Source organism: Lacerta agilis, chromosome 9 (genome assembly GCF_009819535.1).
Source record: "Lacerta agilis isolate rLacAgi1 chromosome 9, rLacAgi1.pri, whole genome shotgun sequence".
NCBI classification, from domain to species: Eukaryota; Metazoa; Chordata; class Lepidosauria; order Squamata; family Lacertidae; genus Lacerta; species Lacerta agilis.
This window is the reverse complement of record NC_046320.1, coordinates 37,535,531-37,560,135: the sequence shown is the minus strand read 5'-3', so window position 1 is coordinate 37,560,135 and position 24,605 is coordinate 37,535,531. Positions and strand designations below refer to the sequence as shown.

At 39.9% G+C, this 24,605-nt stretch overlaps 1 protein-coding gene across 1 annotated transcript in view; it reads left to right on the top strand.

Annotated features, from left to right (window-relative positions):
• The window catches only part of ARHGAP10 (Rho GTPase activating protein 10), a 102,542-nt gene that overhangs the window by 70,167 nt on the left and 7,770 nt on the right, over window positions 1–24,605 (top strand). Inside the window, 7 exon segments of the mRNA XM_033160378.1 lie at window positions 7,915–8,065; window positions 14,129–14,201; window positions 14,203–14,281; window positions 16,599–16,601; window positions 18,414–18,421; window positions 19,600–19,728; window positions 20,756–20,835. Coding sequence (XP_033016269.1) covers window positions 7,915–8,065; window positions 14,129–14,201; window positions 14,203–14,281; window positions 16,599–16,601; window positions 18,414–18,421; window positions 19,600–19,728; window positions 20,756–20,835 — 523 coding nt within the window.

The window sequence follows — 24,605 nt, the reverse complement described above, 5'->3', positions numbered from 1 at the left end:
CGATAGAATGCATATCTGCGGGACCGCTGCAACACCGTGTCTCCTAAGAGATCTAGAAGAATCAAAAGGGTTTTACTGATCCTATAGAGAGGACTAAGACCATTTTAGGACCTAAAATCAGACTGAAATGGATCAGATAACGGGTCTCTTCTAAGTGTCTAATACCTAAACTGACCAGCCACCACTCTCTCAAGTACCTCATTCCAAAAAGGAGATTCATGACCAGCCAGAAGTTATCAGTACCATTGAATACAAAGAAGGCTTTTAAAGAGTGACTGGCACTGTCTTTATCACCTAGCCACATCTCCATATTATATGCTGGGACAGCTTTATTCCAGATCTGTATTGTGAATGATAGATGTTTGTTTTGGAACTGACATGACATTTCGAACAAGCAGAATACAAATAAGCAGGAAGCTTTGTAAACAAAGAGCTAGTTGCAGAGGGTGGAACAAGAGAAAGGTTACAGATATCTTAAGTCTACTTCCTCCAGTACACTGTGCTACTCCCCAGTGCCATTTCTCCCCATATACTCCCTTACATTGTGTGACTATTAACTTACGTTTCATCCATTTGAAATTAAGGGACAAAAAATAATAATTCTTGGCAATAAAACAGAATCTGGGAATAAAGTGTGGATTTCCACTAGAGGGTAGTACATGTCTAAGAACTCGGCCAACTATGTTAATATACCAACTAGCTATATAGCCAGCATACTGACCAACTCATTCTCACTGGGCCAAACACTACCTTAATTAGGTACATTCCCTGTGTGGGAGAAAATATTGTGCAAGACTGTCCTATAGCATCCCCAGCACATCTTTAGCCAGTCTTCTTATGTTAAACAAAGAAGGTGATTCTTCAAATACATTTTATTTTTTTCTTAATTTAAGCCTTCTTGTAAAACCATTTCTATTTGTCCTTTCCACATATCCTCAGTGAGTAAGGTGAATTGTGCTCTGTTTTTTCTTCCAGTGAGTGGTATCATTTAATTCTAAGATGCTCGTGCACTTACCTTGTGTTTGAGAGGCATCTGCCACTGGCATCATACCGAGTAGATCTCAGATGTACATTTTTGAGAAACAAGAATAAATGTACGGTGTAAATCAACATGGTTTGAGAGAATCTTTTAGTTTCAAAACAAGCTGCCAAAACATGCAGTACAAATTGTAAATTCTAACATCCACACACAGCATGCTTTCTCAATTTTCATATACCGTAAATCATTTTGGAATACCTCTTCTTGATTCAAATATAAAATTTCCAAATGGAATAGACAGCTGTCTCCTGCTGTTTAAACAGAGAACGTCATAGACTTTTAGTAGACAACGGAAGCAAGAATAGAAAGTGAATACAGATTATTACTACAACCTTTAGTGCTAGCTGCTAAGACTCACTATGGTACTTTTTTTTTACATATGTTTAGTTTTGAAGATGGCACATGAAGACTCTGAGGAGAATTCTGTTATATACTTTTTAAAAGTATGAATTGGGATGCAAACAATGCAACAGTATTCTCAAGAAATCTTACTGCATAATTCTTGGTATGGGAGTAGATCAGCTACTCAGAGCCCCTTTTGTGAACCTTCTGTATTTTTGTAGCTTTTCTATGAACAAAGCAAAAATTGAACACATTGGGGGGGGGACCCCAGTCTGAGTCCTCTGATGAAGACCTCCAAGGTAGATTAATCATTAGCTTCTGTTGTTCCAGCAAACACCCCTGTTTTCCTATTCCCAGTATCCGGTCTGCAGGGTGGGTTGTTGTCTCCACCTGCCATTTGAACGGCAGGTAGCAACCTTTTGGGAGTAGGACCTCTGTCATGCAGTTCCTGCCTTTGTCGAGTGCAGCCAGTCGCCATTTCGCAGGAGCAATCCCCATGTGCTCTAGATGGTTCCCCAAAATTTCACTCTGCACACACATATGCGTGTTTACACACATTCTCATTCAAAAACAGGTATGTGACCCATTCCTATGGTGGTTCTTAGAAGCTGTCAGTTGATAGCTACATTATTAAATGTTTCAATCAAAGTTTTTATATTCGATAGATTTAGGTCAAGCCATGTGCTTAGATCTGTCCTTAAATTCAGGGGTCAGTGAAAATGCTTAGCTTTGGCTGGATTGTGCCCTTTGTTCATAATAATAATAATATGATGATGATGATGATGGCCCTTTTTAACCGTTTATAATCTTGACTAGATGCATAAAGGAAATAATAAAGGAGATAATGCAATGACTCGGATGGATGTAACAGTGGGGAGAAAATTAGACTAAGTGCATGAGCTTGAATGGCCCTCTTGCACTGACTACTTTTAAGTAACTAAGAGAACACAATTTGTTTACAATTCGCATGTTTGATTTTCTACAAAATGAATACAGGCATCTCGGCAATGTTATTTTCCCCATTTCCAGGTAACAAAAGATAAAACAAGGGGGTTAAGCAAAATAATTCGCTCATTTATTCTGTGTTGGCTATTCTTAGGTTTATCTGTACACAGCTAAAGGTTGTTAAGCAATATTTTTCTTTTGCTGTCTTTGTAGGTAGAGAGAGAATGTAGCTACTACTTGTCTACAATATGTGTTTACTCATCTCTGACTTAATATAACGCTGAAAGTTTGTAGAATAGGATTGTGTACATTTCTTCATTAATTGCCAGGAAAATCAGATTTGTTCTGTTCTTGTCCGTGACTTGCCAGAACTGGAACTCCTTTTAATATTCTTGCTATTTAGGCAGCAGTGGAGAATACTGGATGACTCCCTTGTATTTGCTCATGTCATTGACAGGTGTTTACATTTCAATCCCAGCATGCTTAACTCTGCCTCCTATTCTTCAAATGACAGCAGTCCAGCGCATACTATCAGGAATGTTCGTGTCATGAATTGTTAAATGTGGACATGATCAGGATACAGAGGAAGTCACTGCCTTTTTGCTAAGAGTGCTATTTTAGAAAAGGCTGAGTTAACAAATTTGTAAAATACGCATGATAAAAGAGCCATACATTATGTTTTAACCTTGATGTTGGTTTTTTTTTTAATATAGTGTTATAACTGACCATCCTGCTTCTAATGTCTTTTCTAATGATAATGGGGAAAGTTATAGTGTACTGTCCAGGTATAGTAGTATAGTATAGTATAGTATAGTATAGTTAGTATAGTATAGTATAGTATAGTAGCTTTTCTGTACTTAAACCCATTCTGCACAAACATACACAGTGTAATGGCACATGATGAACTCCACCTACATGTCATTCTACACATGCTTAGCACAGCATTCCTGAACCTCTTACTGTCCAGATGTTTTGGATTTCAACTCTCATCAGCCACAGCCAGTGCTGACAGAAGCTGTTGGGAGTTGTAGCCTTAAGCATCTGGAATGGACCAGATTGAGGAAAGCTTCTGTAATCTGTAGATTTTGGCAAGAGTTAAAATCAAAGGGTAGGAGACAGGAAAAAATGCTAGGGACGTATTTTAAAGAATTGCTGGGAGTAATACATACTTTCTGAACTCCTGACTTTCCTGTGAGACATCTCTCTGACAGCTGGGGAGAACTGCATTAGAGCTGGAGTGGTGTGCACCAGTGAGCAGGATCTCTGTCCTGTTTCTATTTTTGCAATCTTCTTAGAGAGAGAAAAGTAAACTGAAGGTACCTGGCAGGTTTTTCCCTTTCCTTTTTAAATTAACTCTGTTGGTTTCTTCATCATCATCATCATCATCATCATCCTTTCTTGGTATAGATTATCATTCTATAACCAGCTGAAATACTTCCCAAAACTCAATTGCATGTTATGCAATCCTAACACACACATTTTATTTATTTGTTTTGTCCAATCACTCATCCTTCCTTCCTAGAAACACCTCAGGGTGGTATGCATGATCCCCTCCTTTATACTCACCGCAACCCTCTGAGGTAGGTTTGCCTGAGAAAGAGTAACTGGGCCAAGGTCACCCGGTAATTTTGTGGCTGTGTGGGCATTTCAAGGTAGGCCTTCCTGGTGTTCTAATCATTCTAATCACTATAATAATACATTGGCTCTCAGTTTACACGAGAAAATTAGAACAGATTTGGTAAATAACGAAACTACTACAGAGTTAATGGGCCCATGAATGCAAAGCCTCTGTCAGTTCCATAGCACCCTGGCAGCAATCCTATGCACATTTATGTGGGATATGTTCCATTGAACCCAGCAGCACTTACTGCTGAGTAAATGTGCATACAATTGTGTGTATAGGACTTAGACATGAAACTCTTTTTTCTTTTCCTTAAACTTGGAACCATTAAATTCTGTTTCATTTTGTGGCCTTACACCTACTCACCACTGGAAGGCATAGAGGGGACAGCTGAGGATTCTAACCAGGACTGGTTTGGATGACTGGCACAGCTGTGTGAGTGTGTGAATAAAAGGATGGGGTGAATTTCAAGCCATTCTGCAGGTGGGCAAGATGAACTGTGGCTGAAGGGTCTGCAAGCACCAGGATCTTCAGGAAGATGAGCAGCAGATTCCTTTTTAATATTATGTCTAGAATGCTAAAATATCTATAGTTCGGTACACTAAACATAAACAACATAGTTTTAAGAAATGTTGCAAGTCAGTTGTGTCTTAACATCTTACATAGCAATTTGATTGCATGCTAATAATAGTTATGCGGAATAAAATGTCACCTTGCAAGAGTTAAGAGGCACTTCCATTGCAACATTTTATGCTAATCAAATACTCTTAAGACAAAGTTGGGGGGTCCCCTCTTCAAGATGTTGCTAGACTACAGTTCTCCCCATCCATGACTATTGGTTGGGGCTGATAGGAGTTGGGAGCCCAACATTTGGAGGGCCACAGGCTCCCTACTTGAACTTCAGGCTTTTTGGGGGGAATTTTTTCATAATGTTTAAATTATTTCAGTTTGCCCTGATTTAATGAAACCTGGAATTTATGAAATATATTTAAATTACATTAGTGTCTAATGAAAGACAGTAGTAATGACTCCTTGAATAATTGAATTTTCAATTCAAGAGATCCTTGATGTAAACAGGATGAGCAGTTTAAAGTACTGAACTGTAGGTAAAGCAACTTCACACATATCCCTGCTGGTAATTTTATGTAGAAACCAGTCTCTTGCATTTCCGTGGGCTAGCTCTTAATTTTTCATATTGATATCTCTTCTCCTGGGATATGGCTGTCAAGGCAGCTAACAAAACTGTAACAATAAAAATGAAACCATTTAAAGCAATAAGAGTCAGTAAAATGCCATATCAAATCCAGTCTAAAACCATAGAGCACCGAGCAGCAACAATAAATTAGAGTCAAAGCAACAATCTCCTTCACTGTTGGAAATGTTGTTGGAAAATCATTTTTTCCTTTCAGTTCTGGAATGTGCGTGGGTTTTACTAACTTGTGGGGCTTCCATAAGTTCCAAAGAGGCTTTTAAAGATGACATGTGGAATGCATATATTCTGTTTTGTTTCTTACGCTGCAGTGTGGATTGGACCTGGTTATAGTAGTACTCAACCAATACCTGTTGATTGAGTAGTACTCAATCAATACCACCTCCCAGCCAAGGGCTATGAACCTTATCAACACCAGCCTGTGCTGACTGGAGCTGATGGTACTTGTAGTTCAAAATGTCAGGAGGCACCTGGTTGGCCTAGGCCCAAAGGAGACTCTCACCTCTTCTATTAACATGGCGTAGTCCTCATAAGGAAGCTAGTGTTTTACAAATTTGTGTCGGTCACAGGATATTGCTGTTGCTGCATTTCAGGTTGAGCTGCTCTGGGACTATGATTATACCAAAGTAGACCTGACGTGTGTTTATTTTTATCTTCTGTACTTTAAGGTCAAATATTGTGTGTTATTGCTATGATGCCTTTGGGAACCATGACGTGGCTCTTCACAGTAGCTAGGCTAGTGCTTTTCTTCCACTGTACAACATAGTGGCGCATCTGAACTATTATTAGGACAGTCATTTGGACTTGCAAAGTAGTTTCACTGCTTTCTGATTATTTCCCAAGTGTGGCATGTGGATTTTTATTGAACTGTTCCCCCCCCCCAACAGTTTTTGATAAACTCATTTGTTGCACCTCGACCTGCTGCCTTATTGTTGTCCTTACATTTGTCATTCATTGTGCTGTGGTATTTATATTTTATTATTCATGGACTGCTTGTTTCAATTGCTTTTTAAAATAAATTCCATTCACCAGTATGAGATGTAATGAAATATTTGTAAATACCTGAAAATAAAAACAATACAGAAATCTAATCAAGTGTATGCAGAAACAAAAATGTATATGTAAGTTCTGTCTTCCTAGACTTGACAAAATGCCGTCTTTCCCCACTGATTTTATTGGAGAACAGTAACTTGATAATGTCATACATTTAATAGCTGCTTTGACCCCTTCCAGCAGACACTTACACACACACACACCACACACACACACACCCTGTGCAATAAAAAGAAATGTTGATCTGCCTGCATGCTACAGAAGAGATGGACGGACGGAATGGCCTAGTAAAACTACAACCCTTTGACTCATAACACAGATTAGCTGTACGCCCCTTGGCTGCAGGTGGATTTTCAAACCTGTATTTCATGCTTGTGTGAAGCATTTCCTTATTACGGTGCGGTGACAACACATGGAGAACAAGGGGGAGAGAGTGTGCGCTCCAATGTGTGTGGAAGGGCTCTGCATCACATGGCAAAAGGGCCAATTGAAATTAGGGTCATTGCTACTATGTCTGCTGGAAGACATGATGTCTCTTGTAAGAGCTGAGCCACCTGTACCTGCACAACAAAAGCAAGCAGGTGCATTTATTGCTTTGTTGCAAATGGTAGGAAAGGCTGGCAGTACAAGTAGGTAAGGGTGGATAGAGTATCTGTAATTCAAAAGGGTTTAATTTTATTTACTTAAGAACATTTCTGTATTGCCCCTCAATTCCAAATTTCCAAGGCGGTGTACAATAACTAGTCAAAACACAGTAAAAAGGCAATGATAAAAAAAATTGCAGCTGGGCAAAAAGACAGGGATCTCCCCACTTGTGCACAATCAGCACACACAAAAGGGGGCGGAATGGAAGTGGAGCTATCCCCATTTGTGTGCAACTCAGTGATGTGCGCAGGGGCCGGGAACATAAGTGGGGATTTCCCTACACACCAGAGCTTTGGAAGACTAAGAAAATAAGGAGATCTTCATGTGGTGCCTAAAATATGTTAGTGTCAGTGTGACTTTCTGAGGAGAGAGTCCCATGGGCAAGATACAACAGCTGAAAAAGATCCGCTCCTCCATTGCCGTTAGCCAACTGCAGACAGTGGGGACATTTGTTGAAAGTTTTAGCAGTCAGTTACTGAAAATGAGCATAACCAAGGGTTATATTCATGTACCAATAATTAATATGTGCCTTGTTAGTATGTATGATCCAGTTTGAGAAAGTTTAGTAACTGCCCCCTTGGTAGGTGTGGGGAATCATATTAAAGACAGGATTCCACAAATCATATTAAAGGCAAAATTATAAAGACTTGTCTCATGTTTCTATCATCCGTTTTGAGAATTATAATGAAAGACTTGGCTAAAACATATGGACCAGTGAAATTTTTGAACCAGTGACCTTGCCTTTTGTGATTCATAAATAAATCTTCTATGGGCCCTGCCAGCTGGCAAGAACAATTGCACATACTTAGGTTTGTGGATTAAATGATTTGCAGAACAGTTGATGTGTAGATGGTATTTATGCTTATTTATAAATTTGTTTTTGTTTTTAATTTTTTAAAAAGAATAATGGCACACTCCCCACGTTCAAAGAATAGTTTTGGCTTCTTTGTGCCTGAATAGCATCCAAGACAAATGTCAGTTGATAATAGTTTACAGTTGCATTTTTACAGGTTGCTGTTCATAGCAAATAATTAATGCCCTTTGTGCTCTTCTTTGCAGATTTTTCAAACTCTGCCTGATGCCACTTTCCCCGAGCCAATTCCTGTGTCAGTATCTCCTCCAAATGCCCCACCACGACAATCAAGAAGACAAGGGCAACGTAATAAGAGGCCCATTGCTGTATATAATCTCTGTCTTGAGCTGGATGACAGTAAGATGTTAATTATATTTTCTATCTTGGCAGCAGAGTTGAGTTGCAGTGTATCTTGTGTCATCAGGGCAATCTACAGTAGTTTTCCATTTCACAAATTCTATTATCTCTTTCTTTTTTAAAACTGGAAAATGGAGAGAGGAGGCAGGGAGAGGACATTCTTATAACTTAGTACTGTATATATCTGGAACTTCAGGAGAACTTTCTCATTCCTCTTAACAAGGATTCGGTTTTCTTTTAAGCTGAATCTCTTTGACCTCTTTCGACAATTATAAAATTGTAAAATAACACCAAAATGTTAAGCAGATTTGCTTGAATTAGGAGAATGAATGTACAGTACTTGAATGCTCAAATCTAGACCAGAATCCAGTCTGGCAAATAGTAGTAATATTGACAGCTACTAGCCATCAAGTAATTAAACAGTTAACTGCCAAGAGATAAAACAGGATGTGTCGGATAACCTGTTGTGCAAGTCAGAAAGGATGGCATTTGTGTTGTTTTCATACAGTCTTGCCCATTTTCATTTCTTTGTGGACATGAGCTGTTCTTGACAGATGTTTGAATGTTTAAATTATTGCATCCTCTTTGCTTTGTTTCTCCCTATATCATTCTTGAATTATATCTGTATATAAAGTAAAATGGCTTGGTGTACATGGTATTGTTTACAGCATGGAGATGAAATTAGAGGGTTTTTAATTTTAGGATTAATGTAGACAGATGGAGCATATTGATAAACTTATTAAAATCAACTGCATTTATTGATGAATAAAAGGTGCAAACAAAAGTTGTGAATATAAATTCTAAGCACATGCAGATCAACTCTGTCAGACTGCTAGCTTTAAAATATAGATGCACATGATATTGCTTGCCTCCTGTACTTTTTCGCTCTGTCTTAAAATAGCTGATTCCCCCCTCAAAAAGATTATGCATGTTTGTGTATGCTTAGTTTAAAAAAAAAAAAGATTGCCTCATGCACACTGTAATATAAGATTGGGTAGGAAATTAGTATGTGCTTGGTCTATGTATATTATAGTGACATAAGTTATTTTTTAAAATCATGTTCTGCGATTAGTGTTGATTTTGTCAGAACTATCATTTTAAATTAATTTTAGGCAGGTTAGCTATGTTAGCCTGCTGCAGCAGCATCAACAGTGTTGTGGCACTTTAAAGGCTAACTGGCTCATTGTCTTTAAGTTGCTAGCTAATTTTGAATTAAGGTATTGGGCTTTACAGCTTATGTTTACCAAGAGTTTCAAAACAATGACCTATTTTTAGACCATGATGTTAAACGCCTGATATTTTGAGGATGCTATAAAAGCTCAGTAGTACCTTGAGAGCTGTAAATAGCCTACATGCTTGGCACCACTGCTTATTAATATATTTAGGAATATTAAAACAGGAACAGGTTAAAGGTTCTCAGTTGCCATTCAGAGAATGGTTAATAGCAGTTGCTGAAATTCTTGCTGAGTTCCGCTAAGTTGAGTAGCAGATTGAAGCCTTCATACATGTTTTTCTAAGGAAACTCCTCTCAGCCAGCTTCTATCCTTGCGTGTCCTTACCCAGCTCACTGTGATAGCATTCATAGCCCTTCCTCTTGCTGTGAGTGAACCTTGCACCTCCCTGCTGAAATAGAATTCTGGTCTCTGCAGCTCTAAGGCAAAGTGGGGCATGTGCTTTGTTTCCCATTTAGGCAGTAGGTCAGACTAAAAGCTATGAGTAATACTGCATATAATATTACAAGAAATCGCAGAATGTCTTTGTTTTAACAAGTCACTGTCATTTTGTCTAAGATAATCAGGATTGTGTGCTTACCCTTCTGTTCGATAGTGTGTGTGTGTTTCTAATTGATAGCGCTTCTGCATGCCATTTTAATCTCAACTTAGCATGGCGTTCCTCTCCCTGCTCTGCTTGTATCTGATTTCTTTTTATACGGCAACCCTCGGATCTATCATATCTTGGCATTTTAATTATGAGGTCTAAATTAACACCCTGGCACAATATCTGTGACTCTGCTGTGAACTCTCTTCAACAACTTGATGAGATTGTGATTTCTTGATCCTTTTATTTTTAGCTGCCTCGATGAGAGGTTCACGTAAGAGGAGGATGCACATCTGTAGGTTCTTTTTATTTGAAGATGCTGGGCGTGGCTAGGTTTTCTTCCAGTCTGCCAATTGCCTTGTAATGCAATTCCTTCCTACTATAGAACAGAGGTTCTTAGTGAGCAAACATGCCTTGGAGTGAAACAAGGCTAACATTTCAGGAGATGAAGCAAGTGGCTTTGTGAAGCACCTAAGTAGCAAAAACTGCCGAGGCACATGCAGAGCATTCTTCTTGCGGGAAATGAGTGGTTTTAGCACCCAAGCTTCCAGCCCTTGCCCAGTTACCATGTACTCCTGTGAAGTAGGCTGAGGCAAGTTTGGGGTAGAGATGTGAATATCAGGTAATAGATGGTTGGCTGCAGGAAGGTGATGTGTACATGAGGAACAAGCAGGAATGTGTAAGAGGATCTGTGTATATGCAGATACAAGAGGGCAACCTGAAGCTCTGCCATGGTTTTAAGGTGAAGTCTTTATCTTCACAGCTGAATGGGAATTTCTCTATCAAGAACAGGACTTTTGCCTGGTCCTGTTCAGGCAACAGGACTCATACAATGAGTACAATGGGAGGTTACAACCCACCCTCTCCGGATGGCTACTTGGTCACTTCACTGGACTCAGGTGATTGCTTTGAGGGATACTATGTTGCTTTGAGTCCCATGGATAAAGAGTGGGAGAAAAGTGCAACAGAACCTTCTTTTCATCCATGGCTGTGCATATCAAAGAACTAAAACATACGTTGCTAATTAAGCTAAAATATGTACTGCAGATACGACGCCCCTTAGTCCCATATTTGGAAAGAATTTTTTGTCTTGATGAAGGAATTGGATATATGGTGCCCTCTTCAGCCCTAAGACTTGCAAGGGAAGTTCCTAACTCACCAAAGGTTTGAGCCCCATTGGCTACCCTCAGCCAGTTAAGCCAGCCAATTGAAACCATTTCCCTGGGTTGCGGCTGCTGTCACATGCTAGGAGCTACAGGTGAAAGCTAAGTGCAGGATTGAGACCAAAGGTGGACAAACTACCCCAGAAGGAGCACCACATGTCCTTCACCAGTGGTACTAACCCTCCCCTAACACTCCATGCACCCCTGAATCAATGTTGGATTTTTATTCCTTCCATAATGACTCTCCGAGTTACACATAGTTGCTTTCCGACAATCCTCTTTGGAAAAAAGGTAGCAAATGAAATATTTACGAGAAGTTAGCTGCTTTTTCTGTTGTTCCTCTCCAGACCTGAATTGCAAGCTGGTTATTGAGTGAATGGTACAGCCCCTATGCAGTTTTTTCTTTCTTTTGAAGGATTTGAGAATGCTTTGCAAGAGAGAGGGACTTCCCTTTTGATGTCTGCTGCTGTTATGATATAACCATGCTGCTTCACACTGTAAATTAATTTGCTTTGACTTGTATCGACACTCTAACCTAATTTGTCTTTCTTGCTTCTCAATCTAATTCATGTTGTCTGTCTTCTGTTGACCTTTTGGAAGAGGTTCTTGTTCTTGGCATCATAATGTCACTTAATAAAGGGACATAAATTTCATACTCTGTGACTTCTTTTCTTAAGCTTATCCAGATATCTCAATGCTGCTGGTTCTGACATTCACAGTTGTAACATATTCCTCTAAACCTGCACACTGAAACCTGCAGTTGTCTCTCTTTTGCCACTGATCTGGAAAATATTTGTGAAATTTTGCATTTTTTAAAAAATAGCTTTTCACAAGTTCACATTGTTATGACTACATTCCATTCACATACTTCGCTTAATCATCATTTTCATCATCATTTTTAATTTGTATACCGTCTTTCTATCTTACAATACAATACAATACACAATACAATACAATACAATACATAAACATATAATGAAAATTAGGGTTGAATGCAAGTGTCTGCCACCCCGTTTGAAGCCAAAAAAACCAGGGTCTCAATTCAGCTCTACTTGTGTCAATACTGCAGTCTGTTACTGTCTACTCTGAAGTCCTGTTAAGTTAATTGGGACTTTGTTTCAGCTAAGAGTGCTTGCAACCCTGGTCATATGCAATAGCTAGTAGCCTCAGGTTGGGTGAATGTCTCTATCTGCATCAGAAGATGTGGTGCTGGATTACTATCATAATGGCAGTGCATGTGGAAGACTGCTCTCCCTTGCTGGAATGGGGCCTTGGGTGCTAGTTTCATTGAGCTGGATCCAAGGGCGGAATTCAGTAATATGGCGCCCTGAGCAAGGAGACATTTTGGTGGCCACCCCCAAAATATTTATTCTCTTCACAGTGATTCCTTTTGGTACTTTCACTAGGTGCCCATATAAATATAGGTTTTATTGTTATTGTTTTGTGCCCCCTTGTCTTGGCACCGTGTGGGGTGGGGTGGGGGAACAGCCCACAGTACGAAATCTGACGCTGCTGTGAGCAGAAGGAAGCTCACACAAGGGGACTTTCCAGTCACCTCTCCCTTCACCCCCCCCCATGAAATCCTTTCAAGGATTAACAGTGTGGGGGGGGCATGTGGGCTCCTGGACCAGGAGAGAAGGGAATCACATAAATCACACTATGTGATAAATGGCACCACCAGATTTTAGACCATTCCTCCCTTCTCAGCCACCTGCACCCCATCTTATTTTGAGTCCCCCAATCCCTTTAGAGAGACTCTTCAAGGGGGCAGGATAAGACATTTCATAAAGAGTTTCAGCCACTATACCTGCTATAGGTGGCACTGAGTCTGAACTGAGGCAGCCACCTATACTGCTGTTTTAGATTTTTCTTGGAAATAAAGTGGTCTGTTATGCATCCATTTTTGGCCTGGTCTCTTTTCTGACAGTTCTCTTCCACGAGTTGCTCTTCCACACATGGTAGTTAGAATGCAGCTCTTTGTTTCCAGTGTGCGTTTCCAGGATGAAAAAAGCAATCTTGTGCTGCCATTTGCACATTAACATGGTTTTAAGACATGAATATTAATCTCGGTGTGGGAAAAAATAATAATGAGCAAATTACTCTAAAAGATTACTGTATTGCTGCTTAATCTCCTAGAATATGTTTCGTATTGTGACATGTGTACCTGCAAATTAGATGTCGGAATATCACACAATCTAATTTACTACAAGAGCTCTTGTCATGCCATGCAAACGTGAGCTGCAGCATCTAAAAATCAGCAGCTCAGAGCGCATGATGCACAAAAGCAAAGTAATGGATCTGGTGCCATAGTGTGATTAGGCTGGAAGTTGAATGCAGCATTTCAGAAACTATTGTTCTGCTCCTCAAAGTTACCTTGAAGTACAAGCTAATTTTGATTATCAGCTGCATAGGGTGACATATTCAGATCATTTTTCCCCCATCAGTGTGTTTGGTTTTGTGTCATTGTAAGTAGTCACAAAGTTACTTTGTTTCTTGGAAATTACCAAGAAGATTGGTGCTGGTGTAAGGGATATGCGTGTGTGTGTGTGTTATATATATATATATATATGGAATGACCTCTTGATTGCCCTTTAAGCCTTCAGACACTGCCTCAAAATCCTGTCAGTGCAGCCAGTTCACTCAGTGTACTGAAATAATTGACCAAGAATGATCAAATAATGTACCTGCATGTGTGCTGGTTTGCAGCTCCTATCTAATGTTTCATGTCTGATATTTGCTTGATTTGGATATTAAATATTAAATATAAGTTGTTTAGTGACAGCCATTATGACATTACTCATATTTCTCCGGATGATGCCACAGTTATGTCAGTGGCATGTGCTATTTTATGGGTGAAAAGCTGACACGTGATTTTCCTCCAGTTTTAGTGAACAGGGGTCTCATGAATAGTTAATTTACATTTAGCCTGAAGCCAATTCTAAGCCAGGGTCATAAGTCATTCACTAGAAACTGTTTCAAAAAGAGTCCTAGGTTTCAGTGCAAGTATTCTGTGGGTTGTGTTTTGCCTTCATTTTGTGTCCTTTCTATATTTCAGTATCTATATTTCTTGCTCATTCTTCAGGTGACAGTCTTAGCCCTCCAAAAGAATGCACACCCACTGGTAGCATGGATTCCTTGTCTTCTCAGTCTCCCACTCTGCTGCCCCAGCAGCCCTCCAGAGGCAGAGAAAAATCAATTTGTAGCTGACAGTGGTGACATAGCAGACGGACAACCAGTCTGTAAGTATTCATCATTTCAAAATTTCCCGGCATACCGATTTCTTGTATTCACACACCCTAAAGAAATTGGAAAGCAATGTTTGCCTATTTTTAAAATCTTTTTGAGGAAGCAGATTTTCTGTTCTTTCTAATGAAAATAAAAGGAAAAGCATGACAATAGTGCAGCTGCTCAGTTACGTTTGATTATTAAAGCTCATGTTGCAAGACATACATATATACATGCATAATTATTTATATGCTGTCTTTCCATAGTTAAAACCGTGCTCAAGGCGGTTTACAACACGAAATGGCTTACAACATGAAAATACACAATTACAAACATAGCAAAAGTAGTCATAAACAATAAATAAAACATCAAAACTACACAACCAATTAAACAGTTTCCACATAATCACAACACAATTTAAAAGATACCAAAAGTTAATATGAAAAGCAGCAACAGCCCCCAGCCCCCCAACCCTAAACAACTTGCAAACCCAAGACAAACACTTGTACTGCATGATGTCTCTTATAAGGTACACTTACAAATAATAAACACTTATGGTGCAAGTTCTGATTGTTGTAAAGTATACAGCCAACAGCATCGTAATGAGGTTGGACCTTTTAGAGAACAATAGTGACCTTGTATGAAAGGAATCCCAGTAGAACTCACTATATCCCTGTTCCTCCCTGCCTTCCTTCTTGGCAAAACAGTTCAGGGATGCAGGCAGTCTGTGCAATTTCCATCAAGACCACACTCACTCACTCACTCACTCACACTCCAGCTTAGTAAAGTTCCTCCCCTCCCACTTTTACCAAACTCCTTTTTCAGTTCTTTGTGCACATAAAGTGGGGAAACACTTGGCCCTAGGTTTGTTTTGCATTTGGGAAAGTGCATCAGTATCTTAGTATTTTGGAATAGTAAGTGCAAAACATTTTTGTAATTAACCTAGAATTATTATAAAGGCAAGCAGTTGAGGCAGTGCAATGTCTCCCTTGTCCCCCCAATAATATGGCATCTAAAAGTTCAACCCTCTGTGCAATCATTTGGAAAAGAGAAATGTGGAATCACAGTGGCAGTCACAGTGGAAGATTGAAGACTGGTGCAGTCGCAATAGCATTTCTGTGCTTTGTAGCCCAGGGAAACATTCTATTCTGGGCTAAACCTTTTGTAGAAAGTGAATAATACTAACCCTTTTTAAAGAAGTGAATCTTTTACTGCAATTCAAAGCACCCAGAAGGAAGCCTATATGGCTGATTGCTTGTTAAAAAGTTGCTGCTATGGCTTTTGCTCTTTCTTGTGTTACGACAAAGACTTTAGCTGATCACACAATCAGATTGGACTGGTTTTTAATGCCTCTAAAAAATTCTATACAGCCAGTGGCCTCATTCACCATGGTAAAATGGCTTACCAAGAACATCAGTCTTGGCCACAGTATGTCACAATCCCAAGTCCCTCCATAAGGTCTTCACTTCAAGGTGGAATTTTGAAGGAATTAGTAGGCAAGCCCCTTAAACTGTGTGACAATACTTTGAAAGTAGGGGCTGGATTTGAGAGCTCAGAACAGACCTTGCTTTCCTTGTGGGTAGATCTGGCACCAGTGTTAGAAAGTGAGATATGAAAGCTAGGAGCTAGATGGCACCTTAAACCTAGGTTATGGGTTCAACAACGTAATGTCTAGGCATACTTTTTTAATAAGCAGAAAATAAATGAACAGCAGCTAAAATATTATGTTCATTTTTCACATGGTCCAATCCTTCCCCTGCCCACCCCTCTAATATTTTTAAGCGGGTCTATTTTCCAGTCTTCAGAGAGTAGCTGGAAGTGGGAAGGCAGAAAGTGGGGAGTCCTTTCCTTCCACTCTGCAGTTTTAATCTGAAATCTTAGGCGCAGTACTGTGTCTAGAGCTCAGAAACTACTTGCGTTGATGAAATTCCCTGTTGCAAAATGCGCCTAGAACAATGGGAGTTTCGAACACTGTCTGGCACTTAATAGTCTTATGGGGTTGGTTTGTCTTGGTGGGCAGCAGAGCTATGCCCATACTACAGCTCATCATTGATTGAATTGAAGAGATGCTTAGGGGATTAAATCTGTATTTTTTAAAACATGCACGACTCTTTGGGTGGGAGGGAGAATAGTAGAGAAATTAGGCCTTCCCATGGGTGCAAATAGGTTTGAGTTGCTGGCTCTTATAGGAACATAAGTTGCCTTATACCAAGTCACATCACTGTTCCATTTAGCTCAGTATGGTCTGTACTGACTGGCAATGCCTCTCAGAATTTCACAAAGGTGGAGGTGCCAGGTACTGAACTTGGGACCTTCTGCATTCAAAGCATGTGCTGTACCACCGCCTTTCCCCTAAGCAAATATTTTTGTTTATCCTATAAGCTATCCTGTATTTTTATATCCCTTGTATATTTGAAACACCTTTATAAATCCATGTATGTTGTGCAGTTAATAAAGCTAACATTTAGTTCTTAAATTGTATATTGCAGAAACAATGGCATTTTCGTAGGGGCAGGCAATTCTGTTCAAGGGTGCCAAACGTATTAGTTTCCTTACAAGATAGTTCTTTGGGAACTGAAAAACATATCCCTTATTCTCAAATAAAGCAACTCATTTTAGTCAGTTGTCTGCGGATTAAATAACTTCTACTTTTATTTCTTTGCAGCTAAATTATAATTTTCAAGTGCTTTAGTGTGGACAACTGTAGCAGAGTTACGCTTCAAATTTTTCACTAGACTGGCATGAAAGATCATTGTGTTAATGTGTTGGCTGACTCACTGAGAGGTTTACAGTCTACATTTGAAGAAAGTATAGCAGCCTAGGCTGGCTATGCTTTTATCCACTGCAGTATTTTGTGCATGTCTCAAGCACTTCATGTGGTGTGAAACCCTGTCTAATCCTGCTCCCAAGGGGGATTTCTTCTTTTCATCCAAGTAAAGAACTTCTGCCCTTGAGTCATGGTCAACCTGCTGCAAAATTCTAACAAGAGATTTAGGGATACAGTTCTTCCCTATCCTTAGTTCACATACAGCATGATTATTTAATATGCAAGACGCATCCATTTCTTGGTGCCTGTATAGTTCTTTCTGTATTGCATATTGAATATAAAGTGCATTATCTGAGTTTTTATAGTAACAGCATTTTAAAATCACATGAAGTTCCATGCCCATTGCATGCCGACTTTGACAACTATGACAGTTCTGTGAAACAAGATGGATTTTTTACCGAAGAGTTGGTGTAGATTCCTTCTATGGCCTCTCTCCCTTATACATCTTTGCTCACTGATTCTTGAGATAAGAGGTTTCTGTTTACCAGAGTTACCTTAGGAACGAGTCAGATAAACATCCAATATAATCTTTTTTCAGGAGTTGTTTCCTGAATATCAGTAAAGATCTGTAGCTTATTTTCTGCCAGGTTTCCAACCTGCCCCCACCCTCCCACCCCCAATTGCATTATGCCAGACAATGACTTTTCTTGTCAAGGAAAGATGATTGATAGGTGTGGGTTTTTCCCCCCTTTTGAAGACAATGTTGCAGCTTCCATTTCGGCCGGCCTCTGCATTCATCCGTGATAGTTAAAAATGTTCATATGTGCTCCCATTTCTACTTAAGAGCTTTTAATATGCTATTAACTTAGTGTAATATTGGTAATCAAAGGGGTCTGTCTTTTCAGGAATTGGTTAGAGTCAGTTTAGCTACAAATAGTCCATGTTGCTATTTCACAGGCAGAGTCCTTTTCACTTGCATCCAAGAAGATTTCACTTCTTTCAGAAATAGAGCTTGTCTTTGCCGCATTGTAGTCTGTGAACCCTTCATATATATCCACAAGCTGTATCTGACAGGAGCACTGCAGTGATTTCTTCTACAGCAAGACTGAATTTCTCATAAAGCTGGGGAGAAAGCAGCATGGAGCTCAAAGGTTTCTGCCCTTTTCAAGATTTATTTTGCCGATTGGAAACTGTTCTAAATAATAATCAGTTTGTACTATACCCATTAGATAACATTTGGCATGCACTGTCACATGGCATACTGAATGTGTATGGCATGTGAATGTAAATACAATGAGTTCGATTCACCTAACACACCCTGTCAGAGAAGTCCTGCACAAGGTCTTATGCTTGTGCAATGGTGCTTACCCCCTAGCCTTCCATGTGTCTCCCATGTGTCTCCTGAATTTGGCTTTTGGAGTTCAGAAGAACCCCCAGAACAGCAGTGGAGGGGGGAAAGAGCAGCAATCACTGTCACGGCTCCTTCTCACTTCAAAGATCTGGGCTAAAGTCAGTTTAGGGCAAATTAAGTTTCAATTACATGAAATATTGCTCTGTTTTCAGAGGAGGGGTTATATTTTTGAAAACCCAGTCTCTGAGAGGCTGTAGGTGTCTTTAAAAGGACCTGATAAACCAACTTAAAATTTGAACTTCACTTGAGCCCAAGAGACTACTAGAATTTGGATGGAATCTCATCACTCTCATGGTTACTTCTCTTCTCCTTCCCACTGCCATGCAACTGAGTGTAGTTTCTTTAGAAAGAGAAGGGAATCTCCTTTTTGAAAGGAAAAAAAAGGTCAAAATGGGCTGATAGACTGTTATAGTTATCCAGTGTGGTGTAGTGGTTAAGAGGGGTAGACTCGTAATCTGTGGAACTGGGTTCGCTCCGCTCCTCCACATGCAGCTGCTGGGTGACCTTGGGCTAGTCACACTTTTGAAGTCTCTCAGCCCCACTCACCTCACAGAGTGTTTGTTGTGGGGGAGGAAGGGAAAGGAGAATGTTAGCCGCTTTGAGACTCCTTCGGGTAGTGAAAAGCGGGATATCAAATCCAAACTCTTCTTCTTCTTCTTCTTCCATATCTCCTTGAGGGATATTAACCAGTGTCCATGGCACTTTAACAGCCTTGTTAGACAAGCTATTAGCATTGTTTGATGTTCTCAGGCTTTCATTAGAACACACTGGCTGCCAACTAACCCTGTTCAGTATAAATGTCAGTATTTAACTCAGCCTCTTGATTTTATTTTGTCTAAGAGCATTATATGGTTCACACACAGCAATAAAGCTCAGTAAAGAGTAAAATCATATTTGCCTTCATGATACAAACAGAAATGTTTCCTTTATTAGGAGGGTTGCTATGATTACAAGCTTTTTGTACAGACTTGGCATATTTTAAAAGATAGTATAAGGGCAAAAAAAAAAATGTAGTGGGCAAATGATGTTAATGACTTCACGAGTCTAAAAACTTAAGCTTCCTATTCACAAAAGTCCACTACTAAATGGTATGAAGCTGAAGATACAAATGATTAATTTATTGCTTGAAAATGTCTTCCTTCAGCTCCAGTGACATTCATTCATCAATGGTCTCCTGGATGAAAGCACAGGCATGTACAGCATCTACCTCGGACCCACCAGCATCGTCAACGTTCTGTTTTCCTTCCCCTGTAAGAGAGACTGACAGACTATCTGGAAGGTAATATTGTGCTACTTAGTTAATTTTCTGTTGCTAACTCTTGTGCTAATAAAAGCAAAACATGGAGGTTTGTTTGTTGCCTTGTAAAGATGACTGTACGGAAGTCAGACAGCATGCTAGCAACCAGTTTTTAAATATTAAGTCAGTAACTTATAGAGATAAACAAAAAAAATTACCATTCATGATACAAGAATGATTTCTATATTTTGGTGTGTGGGTGTGCATAAAGTGAAGCAGGAGAAAAAGTCTAAATAAATCTAAAGCCTACTGCCCCATTATGGGCCTTGACTATGGCTCCACTCATAATGAGGTAATTGAATCAAACTGGTAGAGGTGAGAGGCAAAGTAATCTCCACTCACTTAAACTAGAATATTCAAAGTATGTCACATGATTGTGCCATGCTATCTTGGGCAGAACCTGCTCATGTTGTGTGAAGCAGTTGCATTGTGCATCATCTCTTTGGGTGGAACAGCAGCTATCATGCAGCAGCGGAGGCTGCCGTTTTCATCAGGTCCCTTTCCTCTCCCTCAAAGTTAATTTTGAACAGAACCACTAGTAGTTGTACAGGGAATATGTAATTTCTCCAGTTTTAATAGCCAAATTACTTACTTTAATCTATTAAGTACCAGTTTTGGTTTATGCTGATCAGCTGCTTTATGTGCAAACCAGAATGTAACTTCCTAACCTAAGGGTAGTAATATGTATTTGAATAGTTGTCCAAAAAACATGTTGTGTTTTTGAATGATTGGAAACATTGACTTTTGCATGCCTTGCGGTAATTTTGTGTTAAATGCAAATTAGCACCATACATAACCTGAATCAGTCAAGTTGTTGATCAGATGGCAGAGTAATATATTTCCCATGAAAGGTTTTTGCTGTCTTAGTATATTTGACTATTTGAGCACATAGAACTGGCCCCCATACAGCTGTATGCACAATGTTGTGCAAAATTAAACTATTTTAAGTTTGCAAAAAAAATGTTTAATGCTGACAAAATCTTTGATATTCTTTCACTGTTGTCGCCAGAAAAGCAAGAGCAGTGTATCCATGTGAGGCGGAGCATAGCTCTGAATTATCTTTTCAAATTGGGGCAGTTTTTGAAGATGGTAAGTATTAGCTTTCGGGGCCAACTACAATCAAATCTGTATGGCTTGCAAAGGAATGGTCATAACATATATCTCCTGAGATTGGGGGGGGGGTACCTGTGGCCTCTTTAAAAAATGGTGTTATAAGGAAGGCTACTGCCAAATCCAGAGCTGAGGTAGATTCTAGTCACTATTCATGGTGCGGCAGCAGGAGACAGCACTGACAGCGACAGAAATATCCATTAGGTTTTCATTCCAACTTCAGTGTCTAAAGGCCTGAGCCTCAGGATTTGAAAGGTAAAAACTACACAGAGGAATTCTTCATATACAATAGCCACAAGGACGGTGAACTGGCTCCTTGTTCATTTATTCTGCTCTTCAGCTGCTGTTTGAAAGCTCCACCTGCATGCTTTACAAGAGAACTCAGCTTTAACAGCAGCAGAATCGTCACTGACCGATCCCTCTGTTCAGAGCCATTGCATAATGCCTTCTACACCCTTGCCCTCTCATATAGAAAAATACCAATTCATTCTTTATTAATAGCTGCCCTCCCAAGTCCTGAGAAATGGGAAGGCGAATCATTCCTAGGTTGTTTTATCTATATCTTTCATTTGTTTATTTAAAATATTAATTACATTCTCTTCATTACCAGAGAGATAATCCAAAAGAGGGTTATAAGCTTTAATAAGAGACAGTGCAGTAAAACCTGGCTGAAAATGAATATCAGTCCATTTAAACTACTAAGATAATTTCTTCGTAGTTTAGGCTCCAGAACAATAGGCTCCAGACTAGTGTCTTGCATGTGCCCAGGTAGAAAGGTGTTTGCTCAACTAGTGCTAGCTGAGTTTCAGAAAGGAAAGTGTTCAGTAACTATCTGAGTCATGCTCCCTCCCCGTATTCAATAGGAATATAGTTGACATTGTCCTCAGCCAGCATGGATCCTCAGCAAGAGGGCAAATCAAAAGGGATGACCAATTTCCCTCCATTCATATTTTGAAAGAAAGCATTGAGCTTTCCATGTTTCCATTTTAGATCCATGGGAGCCAGTAAAATGTGCTGTTGAAAAAAAGCTTTTTTTTATTTTTTAAAAATCATTTTTTTAAAGAAGTCATCTAAATATGGCCTGTTTCTCCCATAGTGCTCCCTACTGGCATTTATATATATCCCAAAAATACAAGTTGGGAAAGTTTCTCATGAACCTAATCTTTTCATCACCCCAAGGCTTGGCAATATATTCTTCTCATTTTTAAAACAGGCTGTGGCGTGTAAAGAATCCAGAAAAGGGGCACAGAGGAAGGGAGGAAAGGAATAATTTAAACCAGAAATCTGCATCAAGTCCGAATTTGCAGATATGCATTTAGTTGAACAAGATGTCCCTGGATTCTGTTATTTTTGTTGCAGCGGATATGGGGGGGGGGAATGGACTTCTCCTATCATCTCCTCTCATTCCCCCCCCCTTTCTTCCTATGCACCTGGCCTGCATATTTACTATTAAGAAAACATGCCTGGTGTAGATGCTTCTTGTCAAAAGCTACCTTACAGGCAGATTGCGTTTGAGTCAAGTGTGATAAAAGAGGAATTAGATAAATGTATAGTTCTTCAAAGCTTTCTCTTGAAAGCAGGTTTAAATTTATTGTAAGGGTGGGGATCCTTCACATATCTGTGAAGCACTCTTCTAGTCAAATCTGAGGACAAGACAGTCTCCTGGAGCACGTGCTTCACGGCACAGGAATTTACAGGCATGTCACACCTTGTGTTTATTCCTCAAAAGGGGGAAAGCGAGATGCACTCTCTTAGGTCCTGCTGAAAGTAATACCGTAGCAGCATGGGAGTTTCCACATGTGTCTTTCTTCCCAGAGCACACTGAAACCTTCAAACCTGTGGCTCTGAACCACCACAGCAATGCCTTCCAGATCAGGTAGCTATCATGGAGTGCTTCAGAACCAGACAAGCTGCCCAAACTACATGTGCGCGTGTCCATAGTAATGTAACGTGAGCACTGCTGTGTAATGTCTGCCATTACTCGAACTGTGTCTCTGGGTGAAAGAGAAGGAGAAGGGAGACAGCTTTGCTCTCTTGGGCTTCTAAAGCGCGTTTTTTGGGGGGGGAGTTCCTGGACAGGAGAGGATGACCTCTTCTTACCTTCAAAAATGGTTTGTCCCAGTTTTCCTCTCGGACATCTACATCAGCTCAACCCAGCAGCCAGGCTACTAGTGAGCCTGCAATAAAAATCAGAGCATATATTGCAGCCCTTCTACTTGTTCTTCTCAGGGTCTCCTTGGACCCATTTTGTGGTGAGAATTCTTTACTTACATCAAGCTGAAAGTCTAGCTGGCTGGAAGCTATGCTAAGAGCTGCTCTGCTTCTGGACACGGTATTGATATTTCCATTATGGTAGCTTATAGCCACTGATGAACCAATCCTCTGTAAATTTGGCAAGTCTTTTTTGGAAGGTGTCTGAACTAGTAGCCACATCTGGTGGCAATGAATTATTTTGTAGCTTAATTATGCGTTGCGTAAAGTACTGCATTTGGTTTAATACAGAACCCCACAGCCATTCAAGTTTCCTTGTATGTCCCTGTTGTAAGAACATTGAGTGTTGCATGCACTTTGGAACTTCGCACCTATTCAGATCAAGCAGGCACCTTCACTGTACTCTTCGGTGCCTGCTAAAAACATTATTGCTTAGACAAGAGTTCCCAGATGCTTAGAAAGGTGAGGTAATTTTAATCTGTTTTAGTAATTTAGCTTTTGTTTTTTTAAAGTAGGGTTGTAATCCCCCCCCCCCGGATTTTATTGTTTTATCTTTTTTGTAAACCACTTGGAGGATTTTTACATTCAGTGTATATATTTGATGAAGTAATAAGATGGCCCTGGACGATGTTGATGTTGATGATGATTGTGTGTGTGTGTGTGTGTGTGTGAGAGAGAGAGAGAGAGAGAGAGAGAGAGAGAGAGAGAGAGGTTTCCATTTCCCCAAATACAGGTGATGGGCCAATGGCCGTAATAATATCTATCTATCTATCTATCTATCTATCTATCTATCTATCTATCTTCTATCTTCCCAAATACAGTACAAGCTACATGGTACAGCACAAACCTATAAGAGCACAACAGCAACAAAACAAGGGAAGGGGTTGCTAAAAAGGGAAGGGTAAACGAAATAAAAACCTAATAAATCACGTCCAAGAGTTTTAACATTACTTTGATTCACTGTATACGCAGTGAGTAGATAACCAAGTGCTTATAAACTCGTCTTTCACACCTCTTTTTTATTCTGCTCACATCAGTTAATTTTTCTCCCAGGGCGATTTCCCAGACATTGGACCACCCATGCACCATTTCTAAATTTTGTAAACCTCTTGCATGCCACTCTTTATTCTAGGAGAGGGCACCCTCCAGGTGATGTTGGACCGCAATTTCCATCAGCCACCATGATGGGAGTTGTACTCCAACAGCAACTAGAGGGTCCACCACCTCTCAGCTTTAGGGTTTGTCCTAAACTAAATTTTCTTAGGCATGGGGAATATGCTCCCCAGTCAGTAAATTTACAGCCCCTTTACATTTTTTCATATCTCCCCCCCCCCCCCCGCTATGAGCTTCTGCGGCATGGCTTCTCCCTGCATTGCAAAGTTAAGATCAGAAAACTCATATAAGATCAGGCTGCAGCTATTCCCATATGACCCAAGGCTTCTGATATTCCCTTCACACCATAGGAAAGGAGATGTGCTCGTAGGGTAATGCAAGAAAGATTCCCATGTGCTCTGTTCTGCGCAGTTGCCAGGTCAACA